This window comes from Microcaecilia unicolor, chromosome 2, assembly GCF_901765095.1.
Source record: "Microcaecilia unicolor chromosome 2, aMicUni1.1, whole genome shotgun sequence".
In the NCBI taxonomy this organism is placed as follows: Eukaryota; Metazoa; Chordata; class Amphibia; order Gymnophiona; family Siphonopidae; genus Microcaecilia; species Microcaecilia unicolor.
In genome coordinates, this window is record NC_044032.1 from 508250025 (window position 1) to 508269386 (window position 19362).

At 43.6% G+C, this 19362-nt stretch overlaps 1 protein-coding gene across 1 annotated transcript in view; it reads right to left on the bottom strand.

The window, feature by feature from the left end:
- Positions 1–19362, bottom strand: part of BOD1L1 (biorientation of chromosomes in cell division 1 like 1) — a 441813-nt gene that overhangs the window by 341333 nt on the left and 81118 nt on the right. The window contains exon 5 of the mRNA XM_030191194.1: positions 6437–6586. Within this exon, the coding sequence (XP_030047054.1) occupies positions 6437–6586 (150 nt within the window). The remainder of the gene's footprint in view (positions 1–6436; positions 6587–19362) is intronic.

The following is a 19362-nucleotide window of genomic DNA, read 5'->3' on the forward strand; positions in this document are numbered from 1 at the left end:
AGGAGGGTGGCCACTCAAAACTCAAAGTCCTGGATTTCAAACATGCTGACTTTAGTAAAATAGGGGAATACCTAAGGAAGGAGCTGATGGGCTGGGAGGACGTACGAGAAGTGGAAGGACAGTGGTTCAGGCTGAAAGAAGCTATAAATAGGGCCACAAACCTTTATGTAAGGAAAGTAAATAAACGCAAGAAAAAAGGAAACCGCTATGGTTCTCCAAGCAAGTGGCTGAGAAAATAAAGGCTAAAGAGTTCGCGTTCCAGAAATACAAAAAAACTCAAGACGAGGAACACGGGGAGGAATACCGGAGGAAACTGAAAGAAGCCAAGAGAGAGGTACGTCTGGCGAAAGCGCAAGTGGAAGAACAAATGGCTAGAAAGGTAAGGAGGGGTGACAAAAATTTCTTCAGGTATATTAGTGAAAGGAGAATGACTAAAAAGGGAATTGTGAGACTAAAAGATACTGCAAACCGCTATGTAGATAATGATGAAAAAAAGGCAAATTTGCTAAATAGATACTTTTGTTCTGTTTTTACTGAAGAAAATCCGGGAGAAGGACCACGATGGACTGGCAAAAGTTCATTTGAGGATGGAATGGATATAGCACCGTTCACGGAAGAGAGTGTGTATCAACAGCTAGAAAAACTAAAGCTGGACAAAGCCATGGGACTGGATGGGATCCACCCCAGGATATTGAGGGAGCTCAAAGAGGTTCTGGCGGGTCCTCTTAAAGATTTGTTTAATAAATCCTTAGAAATGGGAGAGGTTCCGAGGGATTGGAGAACGGCGGAGGTGGTCCCTCTTCACAAAAGTGGTGATAGGGAAGAAGCTGGAAACTACAGGCCGGTAAGCCTCACTTCGATTATTGGAAAAGTAATGGAAGCGATGCTGAAGGAAAGGATAGTGAATTTCCTGCAAGAAAATGGGTTGCAAGATCCGAGACAACATGGTTTTACCAAAGAGAAATCGTGCCAAACGAATCTCATTGAATTCTTTGATTGGGTGACTAGAGAATTGAACCGTGGACGTGCTATAGACGTAATCTACTTAGATTTCAGCAAGGCTTTTGACACGGTTCCCCACAGGAGGCTCTTAAATAAACTGGATGGGCTGAAGATAGGACCCAAAGTGGTGAACTGGATTAGGAACTGGTTGACGGACAGGCGCCAGAGGGTGGTGGTGAATGGAGTTCGCTCGGAGGAGGGAAAGGTGAGTAGTGGAGTGCCTCAGGGATCAGTGCTGGGGCCGATTCTGTTCAATATATTTGTGAGTGACATTGCCGAAGGGTTAGAAGGTAAAGTTTGCCTATTTGCGGATGATACTAAGATTTGTAACACAGTGGACACCCCGTAGGGAGTGGAAAACATGAAAAAGGATCTGAAAAAGCTAGAAGAATGGTCTAAGGTTTGGCAATTAAAATTCAATGCGAAGAAATGCAAAGTGATGCACTTAGGGAGTAGAAATCCAAGAGAGGCGTATGTGTTAGGCGGTGAGAGTCTGCTAGGTATGGATTGGGAGAGGGATCTTGGGGTCATAGTATCTGAGGATCTGGAGGCGATGAAACAGTGTGACAAGGCGGTGGCCGTAGCTAGAAGGTTACTAGGTTGTATAGAGAGAGGTGTGACCAGCAGAAGAAAAGAGGTGTTGATGCCCCTTGTATAAGTCGTTGGTGAGGCCCCACCTGGAGTATTGTGTTCAGTTTTGGAGGCCGTATCTTGCTAAGGATGTAAAAAGAATTGAAGCGGTGCAAAGAAAAGCTACAAGGATGGTATGGGATTTGCGTTACAAGACGTATGAGGAGAGACTTGCGGACCTCAACATGTATACCCTGGAGGAAAGAAGAAACAGGGGTGATATGATACAGACGTTCAAATATTTGAAAGGTATTAATCCGCAAACGAACCTTTTCCGGAGATGGGAAGGCGGTAGAACAAGAGGGCATGAAATGAGATTGAAGGGGGGCAGACTCAAGAAGAATGTCAGGAAGTATTTTTTCACGGAGAGGGTGGTGGATGCTTGGAATGCCCTCCCGTGGGAGGTGGTGGAGATGAAAACGGTAACGGAATTCAAAAATGCGTGGGTTAAACATAAAGGAATCCTGTGCAGAAGGAAGGGATCCTCAGGAGCTTAGCCTAGAATGGGTGGCAGAGCTGGTGGATGGGAGGCGGGGATAGGGCTGGCCAGACTTATACGGTCTATGCACTGAAGAGGACAGTACAAATTAAAAAGTAGCACATGAATTTATCTTCTTGGGCAGACTGGATGGACCGTGCAGGTCTTTTTTCTGCCATCATCTACTATGTTTACTCCAAACCTAATCTCAAATCTGATCATATTATGATCACTATTATCAAGCGGCCCCATCACCATTACTTCCAGATCATGCACTCCACTAAGGACTAGGCCTAGAATTTTTCCTTCTCTCGCCGGCTCTTGTACCAGCTGCTCCATAAAGGAATCCTTGATTTTGTCAAGGAATGTTACCTCCCTAGCAAGCCCTAATGTTACATTTACCCAGTCAATATGGGGTTAATTGAATCACCCATTACTATTGTGTTGCCCAGTTTGTTATCCTCCCTAATTTCTCATAACATTTCTACATCCATTTGTTCATCCTGGCCAGGAGGACGGTAGTACACTCCTATCACTATCCTTTTCCCCTTTACACATGGAATTTCAATCCACAGGAATTACAAGATGTGTTTTGTTTCCTGTAGAATTTTCAATCTATTTGATTCAAGGCTCTCTTTAACATGCAATGCTACCCCTCCACTAATTCGATCCACCCTATCACTACAATATAATTTGTACCCTGGTAAGACAGTGTCCCACTGGTTATCCTCCTTCCACCAGGTCTCAGAGATGCCTATTATATCTAATTTTTCATTTAGTGCAATATATTTTAACTCTCCCATCTTATTTCTTAGGCTTCTGGCATTCGCATATAGACATTTCAAACTATGTTTGTTGTTCCTATTTACATCATGCTCAGTACTTGACTGTATTAAACTGCAATCTTTTGTCTGATTTTTATTTTTATTTAAGGACACCTGATCTACTACAGTCTCTTTTGCGACCTCACTATCAAGATACCCTATCTTCCCTGTTTTGGTGATATCTTTAAAACATACCTTATTCCGAACCATGCGCTTCTGAACATCTGTCGGCCTTCTGCCAGGTTCTAGGTTAAAAGCTGCTCTATCTTCTTTTTAAACGCCGATGTCAGCAGCTTGGTCCCACCCTTCCCCACAACGTTGCCCAGTTCCTAACAAATCTAAAACCCTCCTCCCTTCACCATCATCTCATCCACACATTGAGATTCCGGAGCTCTGCCTGACTCTTGGGTCCTGCGTGTGGAACAAGTAGCACTTCAGAAAATGCTACTCTAGAGGATCTGGATATGAGCTTTCTACCTAAGAGTCTAAATTTGGCTTCTAGAATCTCTCTCCCACATTTTCCTATGTCATTAGTACCCACATGTATCAAGACAGCCGGGCTCCTCTCCAGCACAATCTAAAATCCTATCTAGGTGAAGCATGAGGTCCGCCACTTTCGCATCAGGCAGGCAAGTCACCAGGTTATCCTCACGTTCACCAGCCACCCAGCTATCTATATGCCTAAAGATCGAGTCACCAACTACAACAGCTGTCCTAACTCTTCCCTCATGGGCAGAACTCGCCTCGGTGTGAGAGGAGAGTACATCCCCTGGTGGGCTAGTCCTGACTACTGGAGCACTTACTACTTCACCAGGGTGATGCTCTCCTTCTAGGAGACCTCACTCCTCCAAGGTAGCACAGGGGCTGCCAGATTGCAGGCGGAACATCTCTACAACGTCCCTGTAGGCCTCCTCTATGTACCTCTCCATTTCCCTCTGCTCCTCCATGTTTGCTACTCTAGCCTCAAGAGAACGGACTCGTTCTCTGAGAGCTAAGAGATCTTTAAATCGAGCACACACATATGACATATCACCAAATGAAAGATAATCATACATGTGGCACTCAATGCAAAAGACTGGATAACACCCTTCTCTCTGCATCTTAATATTATAGAGCTGTTAATTAAAAGTTCTTAAGGCAGTAGGGATATCAGATGAATATAATGAGCTTTTGACTTCTGTAATTTGCAAATTTATTTAGGGTTTGCTTCTTAGAAACTAATTAAATGTAATTCAAATTAATGAAAATTGAAAATTCCCCTCTTGTCTTAAATAGAACAATTGACTATAAATGAAGAGTTGAGCTAGGGGTGGGCGGAAGATGGGGAGGGTGTGTGGGAATGAGGCCTAAACTGGGCCCTTCTGTGCCTTCTAGAGACTATATGTTAATGCTGTGGCAGAAACTTCAAGTTTTAAACCTATGGAGACTAGCTAATAAAGTTTTTTGTTTTTTTTAAATTCTAACTGTGTTTATCAATATCTCAAAAATTCCTCTTTTAAACCCTTATCTTTGCTGTAGCAGAACCACTTTAAGCTTTAAAATTATGGGGAAAAGGCTATGGAGACTAGCTAATAAAGTTTGCTTGCTTTTTTTTTTTTTTTTTTAATTCTGTGTTTGTCAATATCCTACAATTCCTCTTTTAAACCCTAATCTTTAAGCTGTGGCAGAAATTTCAAGTTTTAAAACTAGGGGAAAAGGCTATGGAGACTAGCTAATAGTAACATAGTTGACGGCAGAAAAAGACCTGCACGGTCCATCCAGTTTGCCCAACAAGATAACTCATATGTGCTACTTTTTGTGTATACCTTACCTTGATTTCTATATGTCTTTTTCAGGGCATAGACCATATAAGTCTGCCCAGCACTAGCTCCGCCTCCCAACCACCAGCCCCTTGATTTGTATCTGTCTTTTTCAGGGCACAGACCATATAAGTCTGCCCAGCACTAACCCCGCCTCCCAACCACCAACCCCGCCTCTGCCATCCACTAAGCTCCTGAGGATCCCTTCCTTCCGAACAGGATTCTTTCATGTTTATCCCATGCATGTTTGAATTCTGTTACCGTTTTCATCTCCACCACCTCCCGCAGGAGGGCATTCCAAGCATCCACCACTCTCTCCGTGAAAAAATACTTCCTGACATTTTTCTTGAGTCTGCCCCCCTTCAATCTCATTTCATGTCCTCTAGTTCTACCGCCTTCCCATCTCCGGAAAAGGTTTGTTTGCGGATTCATACCTTTCAAATATTTGAACGTCTGTATCATATCACCCCTGTTTCTCCTTTCCTCCAGGGTATACATGTTCAGGTCCGCAAGTCTCTCCTCATACGTCTTGTAACGCAAATCCCATACCATTCTCGTAATAAAGTTTGCTTGCTTTTTTTATTTTTAAATTTGAAAATTCTGTTTTTATCAATATCCTACAATTCCTCTTTTAAACCCTAATCTTTAAGTTACCAAGCTCAGAATAGAATGTCACTTACCCACAGAGATGTCCTCTTCTCTCAGAACTTCTCAGAAAGAAAGTTGAGTGGGACCTTTCCTATCTATATAGTTTGGATTCTAAGGAGACTATTTCAAACAAACTCTTTCTAGCCCAGTAATCAAACCGCCCTTAGTAATCTTAGCAACTGTTCTACTTCCTCACACCTTAATTCATACCTAATTCAGGTCAACTGAGCTAATAAGAACCAACTAAGAGCCAGATGCACAAAGGTCTTGTTAAGAATCCGTCTGCATTTCCAAATCGGTAAAAATTTACAGTTGGGACAGCAGCCAGCCAATGAAAGTCCATCTTCAGGGAGATGGGCATTCTAGGATGTCAGCCGGCCAATAGAAGGAAACAGCAGGAACAGCTGGGGGTGGAATCAAATCCTGAGTATTTCCCACAGATGCTGTTTGATGGATCCTTGTCTTCCTTGCAATTTTGGTAAGTCACCAACTACTTTTATGCTTTATATTTTGGTACTGCCACCCTCTCCAAATTTCTTGCCAGTAAAATGTCATTTGAAAAAGGAACATGGAACAGTTTTCATACATGGCTTTCATACACGCAAAGAAGCTGCGTGTAAGCTGGTGTACTTTTTTTTTTTGTGCTCCATCTTCCCTGCCTTGTTTCTCCCCTTCTCCTACTTTCGATAATGAAGAACCGGCAGGTCCAGACCTCCCGTTAAAATTTCCACGGTAAAGGTAGGGACTGCTTTTGTGCATGGGGTCGGAAACGGTAGTGCATCGCATTGCATGCAAATAGCTCATTATAATAGCTTTGCAATCCGTTTTTGTTAGCTGCTACCGGGACAGGAAAATGACTCGGAGAACCAGTTTGTGCCAGTCCCAGTTTACTACTTGCGAGCTAAACCGGCTAGAATTAGTTTAAAAATCATGTTGCTGGCTCGTTAAATTTAGTGCATCTGGCCCTCAGTAAGCTTAAAGAAAGACTTATAAATTGACAGAAACAATCCACATTAAGTTCCATACAGTGCTGTTAATCACAGAACTAATGTTACCATCTGATGTGATTTCGCCTTCTTCAGTACTGTCTGAGATTATAGCTTCCTCTTCACTCTCTTCTTCAAACGAAGAAAGATCGCTGGTGTGGACTGAGCTGACAGTTACATCAGTAATCTCATCCGCATCTGAATCTTCCAAAGAATATTCTTCCATGAGACAATAAAAAACAAAAACAAAACAGGGTAAGAGGCAAACAGAATTGACAACTAATAAATCTTAACTGCTGCAGAGCTTTTCAATTAAATAAAATTACTGACATCACAGTAAATTCCATTAAAGAACAGATAGTACCCGTAGTTAACACTGCCGCATCATGATGCTAATAAAATAATGTGGACTCTGTTACATTGTCTTACGATACACCTGCTTTCTCCCTTAATATTGATCAAGAATTACCTTAAGGCAAGGATCAAGAAAACCTAGGAACAGGGTGATTTAAAAAAAAAAAAAAAAAAAAACACCAGACATGGCACGTAGGTTTGCAGCCTGAATGAACAGGCAGCTTTCTTGGAGCTGTGAATGCCAGGCAGCACTAAACCTTTTAATCTTCCTTCTCCCGTCTGCCTCCCACCCCTACGGCACTTCCGATGCTCGCAGGCACATCTCTCCCTCAGTACCTCAGATCCCCCCCCCCCCCCCCCAGTCCCCGGCCTGATTCTAATCACAAGTGGCAGAAAAGGAAAGCAACTGCACATTAGACCACTGTCTCCTCGTCTGCCACCCTGTAGTGAATGTAAAATTTGAACCACATGGTTTAAATTAAGCATTCAGCACCAGGGTGGCAGAGGAAGAGAATGTGGGCCGATATGCAGCTGCTCTTCTTTTCTGCTGCTTATGATTCTTGCTGAGCCATGTGAGGAGGGGAGGGGGGAGCAGGTACGTAGAGGCAGCAAGAGCTAGGTGTGCAATGAGGAGGAGGAGGAGGAGTACCATCTGTGTGCTGTGGGGGGGGGGGGGGAGAGGTGGGGGCAAGATCATCTGAATGTCATGGCGGCAGGGCAGAGAATTAGGTGTTTCTGCTCCAGGTTGGGGGGGGGGTGGCACTTAGGAGGAAAGAGAGCAAAGTGTCTGTGTGCTGGTGTGCAGGAGCTGGCGAGAGGTATGTGCAAGTGGAGGAGAAAGCTGGAAAGATGTATGGAGGGATTCGGTTATGGGTAGCTGGTCATTACAGACAGCTATGAAGTAGCGCGCAGGGATCACTCCTGCCCAACACGCTACTATTTATTTATTTTGGTACACTTGATATACCAATCCAAACAATAGGGGATAATAAATTAATACCAGAGTAATAACTATACTATAACACTAAAAACTCCAGTAATATACCAAAAAACTTTAACTTTTATTTTTACTAATTACATTATTACAAAAACAGATGATAGACATCATCTAACTGCACTCACATTCATCAACATTCATCCACCTCTCGCCCTTACTGCCTAATATAAACTTCACATGTTTATCAATATGGTGTAATACAATATATCACATGATGTTTGTCACACAATTCTTCAATGTTGCCTTCACAGCACGACTGGTGTCTTTCCAGACGCTCTGCTCATCAATGTTGCCTTCACAGCATGACTGGTGTCTTTCCAGACGCTCTACTCATCGATGTTGCCTTCACAGCACGACTGGTGTCTTTCCAGACGCTCTGCTCATTGATGTTGCCTTCACAGCACGACTGGAGTTGAAATGCGGTCCGGCATCGGGGAACCGCTAGTAAACATGAACAGCAGAATGATTCTGCCGTGAGAGTGGTTGTTGTAGCCCCTCGTCATTGCCTAGTATTAATTAGATTTAAGAAAACTTTAAGGCCTTCACAAAAGGTGTCTAGGCGGTTAACAATAAAATGCAATTAAAGAAAGAAAATAGGGACAGCAGAGAGAAAAAAAAAGAAAAGCATCAGTTGGACATAGGGAAGGAGGACAGAAATAGGTGGGTTTTTAAAGAGAGGAGAATAGGGAATAACCACCAAAGCAGTACAGAAGGACTGGAGGGAAGCATACCGGTGGGCCCAGGAGGGTCCATCTGTTTGGAGGGAGGGAGGAAGTACATGGTAGCTGTGCCAATTTTTTTTTTTGGGGGGGGGGTGGGGGGGGGGGCGTGCAGCAGCAGGACACCACAAGGAGAGAAGGAATGGGAGGAATGCTGGACACCACAGGGGTGGGAGGGACATAGGTCTAAAATATAAACAGAGATTTAATTTTTTATGCCATTTTTGGTCAAAAAAATCTTGGTTGATATTCAAGTATATACGGTAAATAATTTCAGGTTCAAGGCTCTGACTTATCACCTTCTTCCTTGATTTCTTCTTTTAGCTTGTATCAACCCTCTCAAAAATTGCATTCTGTTGATAAGTGCTATTAGCTGTCCCTTCATTTAGGTGCGTCCAGCTTGAGGCTAATCGATCTGCAATGCTTCAAACTGCTGACGCCTCGATTTGGAATACCTTGTCAGTGGAACTGTGAGTGGTGTCATCAACTGTGCAGTTCAGGAAGCAGCTGAAATCATTCTTTTTTACTCAGGCATTTGGAGGCGCGATGTAGGGGGGTGCTCACTGTACACTGTTAGTTTCTATGTTTTTTGTTTTTTTGATATGCACTGTCTAGGTGCTGATGATTACATATGTTCCTGTACTGTACACGCCTAGGTCACTTGGATACAGTAGTTTATAAATATTTTAAATAAATAAATAATTTCAGTCATACCAAGTCTAGTTCCTAGATTTTTCCGCTGGCTCCTAAAGTCTAAAAACAAATTGTCAAGGCCTGCCTTAAGGATGTGTTACAGATGTCAGATGTGGATTTCTAAGTTGTATCATATTTCTGCTGTGTATCTAAGGACCACTTAGAAGTAGTTCCAGGAAGTGAAAATCCTACAATTTCAAATTTAATACAATTTTCTTGAATGTTCTTGGGATATAACCTCCTCTAGAGCCGCCACCACACCCCCCCCCCCCCCTTTCCTGGTAATAATGCTTATTTATGATCGAAATTAATAAAGGAGAAATTAGGTCTTACCTGATAATTTTCTTTCCATTAGTCCTTCCCACTATTCCAGAACCTGTGGGATAGTTGTGTCCATCAACCAGCAGGTGGAGATAGAGAACTGAAAACTGAACTGAGACATCTCTCTTGGCATCCAGTCCAGTTCCCTCAGTATTTTCTATCTCCAGCAGGTGGATGGACACACCTTTCAGCCTCTGGTTCCGAGTGCTTTATTCCTGGTCCAGTTTGTCAACTGGTCCCCAGTTGAGCTTTGCAGGTGGCTCAAATCTGCAGTCTTATCTGGAGCTCTTCAGATCTCTGTCTCTGGTGCCATGTAAATTTACTTCTTCCCTCCCCTTACCTCTCCCTTGTTTCCTGTGGAGCTCTCCTTTGCAGAACAATAACCTTTTAAAAAAAACGAGAAAAAGAGGTTTGCTGGAGAGAATGGGACAGAGAATCAGTACTGAGCCTCTCTCATCTGTGGTAAGACTTGTGGAGACTGTGAGCTTGGGGGGAGCAGCCGGCAGTGGTAAGTCCGACTAAAATTTGACTCTGAATCACTTGGAGGGCTGCAAGTTCTACATGGTGCAGAGGAGGGATCCTGACTCACCATTTGGGACTACATTGTACTGCACTTATGCCAGGCAGGGTGAATGGCGACTCCCATTGAGACAGTTAAACAGTTTTCTTGCTATGGGACTCACCGGCCACCATTGGGCACTGCAGTGCGTACAAGCCAGGAATCCTAAAGAACATGGAGGAAAGAGTCAGTGGCAGCACATCTTCGGATTTGGAACAGCAAGTGATTATGCCAGGAACTTTGGGCTCTCCAGCAGCACAGGTGCACAGTTTGATACATGAGAGAATGGGAATGGTGCCAGTTTGTCAGGGTCAACTACCAGTGTCGAACAGTCTCTGTCTGATCACACACGGAGCACAGCTGCTATTTTACAACGTCAGGGCCTGACAGAGCATTCAGCTTTATTGGGATTTTTGTCTTCTCTGAAGTTTATGTTGCTCTTACACCAAGCCTATTTACTGGAGCAGGGACAGTCAAAGTTGCTGCAAGGTGCTTTATTTTCTCGACCCACTGCCCCTACAGCTCCAAAAAGATCTTGTTTAGCCTCATCTGTCTACTCCTGGAGGTCTAGCTCTGCTTCTCCCTCCTTATCTGATGTGGCCTCAGTTTATTCAGAGAAGCCATCACTGAATGAGCTGTTAGAAGGAGAGCTCCCTCCTAAGGATGATTCCTAGTTCCACCCCAACTATTGATGTATGCCACAGCCATGGAATTGTCCAACAACATTCCGACTGCTTTCCGTTCAAGCAGTGGCCAAAACTCCCACAGAGCTGGATGAACCACCTGGGTTTCCACCTGATTAATGGATCAGGACTCTTCCTTGCTCAACCAGGTTCCTTGAGCCAAGCAACCTAGAAAGTGTGCCCCCCAGCCGTGAAACCTCACATCCATGGTAATGAGAATCCAGAGGGGATCCAGCAGGACCCCTCTCAGCAGTGAGCCAAGCTGCCCCACCAGAACAGAATGAATCTCGCCTTGGGCGGGAGAAACAGAGGACGATGAAAGTCGTACAAGGCTGTGGCATGTTTGCTCTTGCCCAAGACACCACCTCCAGAGTCACCGCCATGGAGCCCAGGAGCTGCAAATAGTCCCAGCCTAGAGATTTCAGGAGAGAAATGACCTGAGAGGTGGCAGACAAGTATTCACCTCCTTGAGGTCCAGGATGGGGCAAAAGGCTCCATCCTTCTATGGGACCACAAAATAGATGTACCTTCCCAGACCATGTTCTGCCAGCAGAACAGGTTCCACTGTCCCAAGATCTGAGATGCTGCAGAGTAAGCCCGCACATGGAGAACATGAAGGCGTCAAGATCCAAACAGGCAAACTCCAGGGAGTAGCCCTTCTCTATTACCCCCAGAACCCATTGATCTGAGGTAATGCAGACCCATTTGTCACAGAAGAGGCAGTCTGCACCTCACCGGAACTAACAAGGGATCTAGTGCACCCTCATTGGTCAGGCTTGGCAGCTGCAGTTCTGCCTGAGGAACCTGAGGGCCTGGCACTTTTGAGTCCACAAAAAGAACTCTACTACTCTGAACCCCTGCCTGGGCAAGAGTGTGATGCAAATCTAAAGCAACCCACCCCCTTGTATTGTCTCTTCGAAGCTGAGGATTGCTGAGCACCTTTTAGCCTCAGCTCAAGAAGACAGAGTAGCTGAGCCTCCCCCATATCCTTCACCAATTTCTCCAAGTCGTCACCTAATAGCAAGCACCACCCTAAAGGGCAGCTAATTCAGTAGTTCTTAGAGGCCACATCCATGACCCAGTGACAGAGCCATAACCACTGTCGCCCCACCACTGACACTATCATTGAGCTAGAAGCCAAAAGGAATGTCATCCAGAAAAGTCATCCCCAACTGAAGGCAAACAATGTCAAGAGACTCTGGGAACTGCTGCAACCAACACAGCATGATCCTAGCCACATAACAGCCATAAATAGTGGCCTGAATATTGGAAACACCCACCAAAAAGGCCAGACGAAGCTGCTGTTCCACCTCCTTCTCATGGAGCTCCTTAAGAGACGAGCCTCTCTGGATAGCGACCGCCGAAACCAGCAGTTTTGGTTCTAACCAAACCAAATACACAGCCAAAATTTGCTGCTCGGTTTCTGCCTGAACCAAAGTCAAAACCAACTTGCCTCTTCCTGGCAGAAATCCGCAGGAAATGGGCCAAGCAGCTCCTCTGCCCCCTCCCCAAGTAGAGATCTGGCCCCCCTGGCTGCATGATCACCTTGTAGGCCCTCCTCGGACCTAACTTACTCTGACGGATTAGTAGCCTCTAAAGAACAGGAACAGAGCCCACCCGTTCCTGCCTACAGCATCAAAATAGCTGCCAGGACTGCCACGGGAGGTCCCGGCAGCCATTTTGTGATTGGCATCCTGCATATGCACGAGAAACAAGACAAGGGACACAAGGAATCAGAAACTGATGAAGATCACCAGGTTAATGCTGATATGGGACCAACACATGCAGAAGCCTTTGAATGTTTAAATACAGTGATGGCTTGGGTGGAAAAGCAGGAAGAAAGCAGTGTGACCCAGCTCCTTTGTCTGAAGAAACTATGTGATCTTGCAGCAGAGAAACGAAAATCAGCACTGAAGCAATTAAGAATTATTTCCTTTTTTAAATAGAAATACAGTACTATACAGACTGTAGTTTGGTATTCCCCCCCCCCCTCCCCCTTTACTGTTGAAAATAAAAAATAATGTTCAACATACAACACTCAGAATGTGTGCTCTTTTCAAAAAGGTATGTCTAATCTTTTCTAAAAGGTTTGTCCAATCATCTAGATTTTCCATTTTCTGCACTGCCCTCTGCCAAAGTTAGTCCGGATAGTTGTCGTCCTACTGTACCTGATCTATAATTAAACCTAAAATCTAAATCCAAAGCTATTAACCAAGATTTCACTTTTCCAAAACATAATAGCCACTGAAGATATATTTAAAGAAGATGTCCATGTCAAATTAGTCTTCTCATTTACTCTCATAGCTTGTACAGAAACTATCAGTGAACAGATTTCTGGAACTCTGTTACATACTGCACTGGCTACCAATCAAAGAACGTATTGTATTTAAGATTTGTACTATGGTTCACAAAATAATCTATGGCCTAGCCCCAGGCTATACGACAGAACTGATTGACTTACTAATCAGAAATACAATTGAATCAGCAAGAACATACATAAACCTTCACTTCCCAAGATGCAAGGGACTGAAGTATAAATCAATATACGTGTCCAGTTTCTCTTACATATGCACACAGCTCTGGAACACACTACCAAAAGACCTGAAAACCACGAACGATTACCTAAAGTTCCGAAAAAACCTAAAGACTCACCTTTTCAGAAAGGCATACCCCATAGAACCAACAAACACCGAACAATGAAACACAACAATTAAACTAGGAAATGGACAATACTCAACTCCTCGCTGAACGATCCCACCCTTGCAACCGGCAAGGGACGAGCTACACCAGATCTATTTAATTGTACCATTCACTCTGTACTTGTTCACACCGGAGTTTAACAACCTCTCCGGAACTATGTAAGCCACATTGATCCTACAATTAGGTGTGAAAATGTAGGATAAAAATGTAACAAATAATAATAATAATATTAGATGATGTATTATTACACCAATGCGAAAACTGTACCTAATACATCTTATAGTTTAAGGCCAAATCAGTTACCTGAGCTCCACCAGTTGCTACAGAAAGTCACAGTAACTCCAAGCGTCACTATCAGTTCTATAATAGTATCTGGCTCTTTCAAGTAAGACAAATATGAAGATTAAGGATGGCCTTCTTCTAAACTCTACAGGGAACTTGCAAAGCCTGGAGGCCTAGTTACATACACTTAAACAAATCCATCTTCTGAAGAGAAACGACCTACAAGTTGTGTTTAATAATACTCTACAATTAAATAGCACTCTTATATGCACATTCTTAATTTAGTGAAGAATTTTATCAAGTTTGTTTTTAAATAATGTTATTCAGGATCTAGCCAATACCTTTTCAGTAGTAGTTCAAGGCATGTTACATATCGGTACAGCAGATTTCAGGACATATTTATTCAGGATATATTTATCTCAATTTCTCACCCTAAAAAAAGCTTAAGACTTCAGCCTTCCAAAGTTGTACAGCACGCGTTACTGGCACAAATATTAACAAAGCATAGTTCAAATGTTTAAAATCATAATTTTTGGGAGGCGCTACTGAGCCTACAAGATGATTGATTGACCCCATCTTCACTCTCCAGCCAGGCTTTCCAAAGACTTCGTAAGAGACAGAAGTTTCCTCAGTAGTGAAAAAATCCTTCAGATCTCTTTGGAAGCTGAGGAGAATCAGATCATATTTCTCGCCTGACCTCTTTAGACTACTAGTTCAATCCTTGGTTTCAACTCAATTCGATTATGCAATTTCACCTATGCTGGATGTAAGGAAGGTGTCCTAAAAAGGCTGCAAATGGCCCAAAATACTGCAGCTAGGCTTGTCCTCAAGGTATCGTGTTTTGATAGAGCCACTCCATTATTTTGCAAGCTGCACTGGCTGCCAATTAAAGTCAAGATTATTTTTAAACTGTGTGTTTTGTCTTTCAAATATTAGCCCAAAACACTGCAGCCAGACTCTTATTTGGTAAAACAAAATACGAAAGTGCCACACCCCATTAGAGAAAAACTACACTGGCGCCCACTCAGGGAACGTATTACGTTCAAGATTTGCATCCTGATTCATAAGGTTATCTATGGAAATGCCCCGGTCTACATGTCAGACCTCATAGACCTACCATCCAGGAACTCTAAAAGAACTTCTCGCACATTCTTGAATCTCCACTTCCCCAGCTGCAAAGGACTAAAATACAAACTAATACATGCATCCAGCTTTTCCTACATAGGTACGCAGCTTTGGAATGCATTACCACTGGATGTGAAAAAATGCGTGACAATCAATTTTCGGAAATCACTGAAGACCTACCTCTTCAACAGAGCATACCATAGCGATCCATCATATGAACTCTAAAACGTTACTGCTTTATCTGTTATTCCGATAATGTTCTCTTTATATTTGATGCTTTACTCCATTATGTTACCCATGTTCTTATGTAATTACTAATTGTATCTTTTATTCTGGTATGGCGATAGCCATGACGGAACAATGTAAGCCACATTGAGCCTGCAAATGGGTGGGAAAATGTGGGATACAAATGCAACAAAAATAAAATATGGCATGACACCGGATTGCATACAGCCTTTAATAACTATTCCCCTAAGGAATATAACCTCTGGTTCTAGGGACAACCTTTGACTTCATCTTCCAGATTGCAAGAGAAGTGTGCTATAAGTCAGTTTACTCCGAGTATTTAAATACCAAGGTACTAAGTGGTAGAACTCACTGCCAACGGGCAATCATGGGTCAGCACGATTACTTGGTACTTCGCAAAAGACTGAAAACTTTCCTCTTTGAGAGGTTTCTACCCTTTGATGGAGTGTGTTAAATTGTAACTGGCCATTAATGTTTTATTATTTAGTTCTTATTTGTATATTATTTATGCTACTCTGCTCTTACTTGATATTCTGTTTATGGTATTGTAAACCTTGCCTGTGGTTTCATTTATTGTAAGCCACATTCAACGCGAGTATGTTTGGGATAATGGGTATAAATGTCAAAATACATCGGCTGAATTTGCATGACAAGTGTCTAATTGCCTTGTGCACCTAATGAAGATGGAATGAAACACTTAGAAAGCTCACTTACTCCACCATCAATGCTGCATGTTTGACTGGTGCTGGTTGAGTGAACCTGGCAGTTGTGGTCCAGAACTGCAGTAGTTCTGCCACTGATCTGGCTGGGGAACTGGTGAGTTCTCGGTCACACGTTGAGAGCTGAAGGAGCAATTCTATTGGCTGTCTGCCTGCCGAACATGAAACTTAAAGGGGGGGGGGGATCTAGATTTTGACAGCATTAGGTCCTCTGTCAGCAGGGAAAATTGGAGGTGTAGTGCAGCACTTGTGAGGGAAACCCTGCTTTGCTGCTGCAGAGACCATGAAGACTGGGTGCAGACTGAAATTTCCTGCTTGATTAATATGAAATGCCATAGGTATACATTACATCAATAAATTGTGTAAGGTTTTCGTCTGCTACTATCATCGATTTAAGCTCTGAGCCAGTGCGCCACATAAGCTGACTTCGACAACTGGCTATTTGGGGAGAATTTTTTTTGACTGTGCATTAGTTAAAACTTTTCAACCACCTTGAAAGTTAACTCTGGGGAAGCTTGTATTTGCTGGAAAGAGCTTTCTTTCCTTATAACCCATGGACAAATTGTTTGTTTTTTATTGCCACTAGTGTACTGGACAACATAGAAGGCAAACCTGCTTATGCTGCAGTTTTAAACTAGTTCTCTCATGCACAGAGCCTGTGGGACCCCCTCACTTGATCAAAAGAGCAAACAAATGGACCATAATGCTTACAAAAGCAGATTTTCTGGAGCTGATAGCTGAAATCAAGCTATTGAGACTCAATGTTACAAATACAGTAAAAGACTGAAATCCCTAGATGATAGGGTTATGCAAAACAAAATAAACATCACAGAGTAGATAGATGCAGTGGCAATCTTTCAATCCAAGCTCCACCATCTGGTGTCAATGAGTAAAAAGTTTAAGGAAAAGCAAGATAATATAGAAAAAAGACAAAAGGCACTACAATATTCAAATTGGATCTAAGATGGCCGTGTAGCACAGTCACAATCTCACCGCATACTGGATGCCTGCCCCACCCCACTAATGAGAGATGCCCCTTCCTGGTTTATAGATTTACTAACTGAACACATCATCTCCTACTTGCCATAAGAAGGTCACTTACCAGAGACCAAGGGAAACATAATGCTAACCCCAATACTAAAACACACCATGGCCTAGAAGAATGACACAACAAATTACAGAATAGTGGAATGCATCTCACTGCTAGTCAAGGTCATGGAAGGGTCTGTCACCAAACAATGGATTTACCTACCTCAACACTCCATCCTCCACCCCTCCCAGTCAGGTTTCAAACCTCACCACAGTACGGAATCTGTTCTTCTATCATTAGTCGACAACATCAAAGCCACGACAAGCAAAGGAAAAAAATGTACTGATACTCCAATTCGATATGTCAAGAACCTTTGACGTATTTGGCCATGCTATACTCCTATAATTACTTGACTACTTCAGACTTGGAGGTCCGGTACTCAGATGGTTCATCAGTTTCCTCAAATCCAGATCATACAATGTCAAATTAACACCTAACATCTCACCCTGGTCACCAAGCTCTGGTGTACCACAAGGCTCAAAGACAGGAGTGGGAACTGAACCAGGGTCTTCAAGAAGCAAAACCAGAAACATCCAATATTAAAAATATAATTTATTTGAGAGAAGACTCCACAAGGTACCCTGTTTCGGCACAAGAGGTGTCTTCTTCAGGAGTCTATATAAGTATAAACACATATAAACGTATCTCGATAAAAGATATATTGGTGGGGGGGTCACGTGATGCTGTGAATAACAGCAGACGCACTTGGGATCGCTGCGAGGCCCGAACTCCCCCAAACACCTTGAAATTTGACTTTCAATACCCAGATCGAGAGAGAAAAGGCTCAGAAGGGTCCGAGAATATATGGACAAATTTCTGACCAATTCGCAAACGCTGATGGCTGCTAAACCACCTCGCAGAGGCGCGGACAAGGCAAAATCGGGAGAAGACAAAATGGCGCCTAACTCACCACCCCGGTCGGCCCAGGCAAATTTAACGGCGGAGCTGACGGAAGCTGTAGTTAAAGCATTAGACCCCCGACTTCAGCAGCTTTCTGAGCAAATAGCAGGAATTGCGCAGTCCACAACAGATTTACAACGGCGCACGGGAGAGATCGAGTGCAGAGTTTCGGATGTGGAAGACACGCTGCAGGAGTACAAGGATAAAATGGACAGTATGGAGGCAACACGACAAACTGGAGGAGCTGGAAAACAGAGCGAGGAGGGACAATCTCTGGTTTGTTGGCTTCCCTGAGTCGTTAGCGGAGACGTCGCTGGCAAAGACCCTGGAAACCTGGCTAATTGCGCACTTCCCTGAGGTGGCCATACAAGGGGAGATAATAATGGACAGAGTACATCGGGTGGGCCCGGTGAGATCGGATGCCACGAAACCCAGAGTTATAATAGCAAAATTTCATCGATATGCTCAAAAGGCACAGCTCTTAAGTTCTTTTAAAAACAAACGAGAGTCTGTGAAATACGAGGGGCAACAAATCAGGATGTTCCAGGACTACTCGGCTGAATTAGCATCCAAGAGGAGGGCATTTTCAACCATATGCTCCCACCTAGTAGAAAAGAAATATCGATTTATGGTACAATTTCCAGCCATTCTAAAGATCCAGCATTTGAACCGCTGGCATGCATTTACAGAGGCAACAGAGGCAGAAGACTGGATGAAATCTCTGGAACCAGTGTGACGGCAGTATTTATTGCAGGTGTGTAATAGGGGTCAGCCGGGAATGGAATTTTTGGTTATAAGTTGGATGGTTTAAGCATAAAGTTGCACGAGGGAGACATCAATTGATGGGGGGGAGACGGCTCTCAAGCACCAGGTGAAGACCCGGATAGGCTAATCCCTCAGAGAGAGAGGGGAGCCCAGAGCGAGACTGAGGAAGGGAGGGGAGAGCTATGGGGGGGGGGGGGAAAGAAGATTACAGTAATCGTGGGGAAGAGAGAGGCAGGGAAGAATATAAAGGGGGAAGGGGAGGGGGGAGGGAACAAGGACGAAGAACATTGAGAGTTGTAGTCAAAACAGTCAAAAGTCAACCCATATTGCGAATTAAGAGACAGAGAAGGGGTGGAGTGGAACCACAGGGGATGGGCTGGGCCCCTGGGGCAGCTTTTCAAAGGGAACCAATGGAGGATATAGAAGAAAAGCTAGGCACATAAGTCTACCCTAAGAGTAATCTCGTGGAATGTTTCGGGCATAACATCCCCCATCAAGAGGACCAAGATTTTAAATCAGCTTAAGCATCATAAGGCCTCGATAGCCTGTATACAGAAGACTAAATTAACAGACATAGAACACGAAAAGTTAAAACAAAAATGGGTGGGAGAATGTTATTACTCGTCTTCGGGGGTAAAAAGAAGTGGGGTGGCGATTCTAATTAAAAAAGGCCTGATGTGTGGCTCTAGACTGATATATAAAGATGGGGAAGGAAGAGTGGTACTGTTGAGTTTAAACATACAGGGAATGCGGGTTTACTTGTGCGCGGTATATGCCCCCAACTCTCATGCAACCACGTTTTACCAAAAGTTAATTTCGCTGGGCCTCCAATACACAGACGC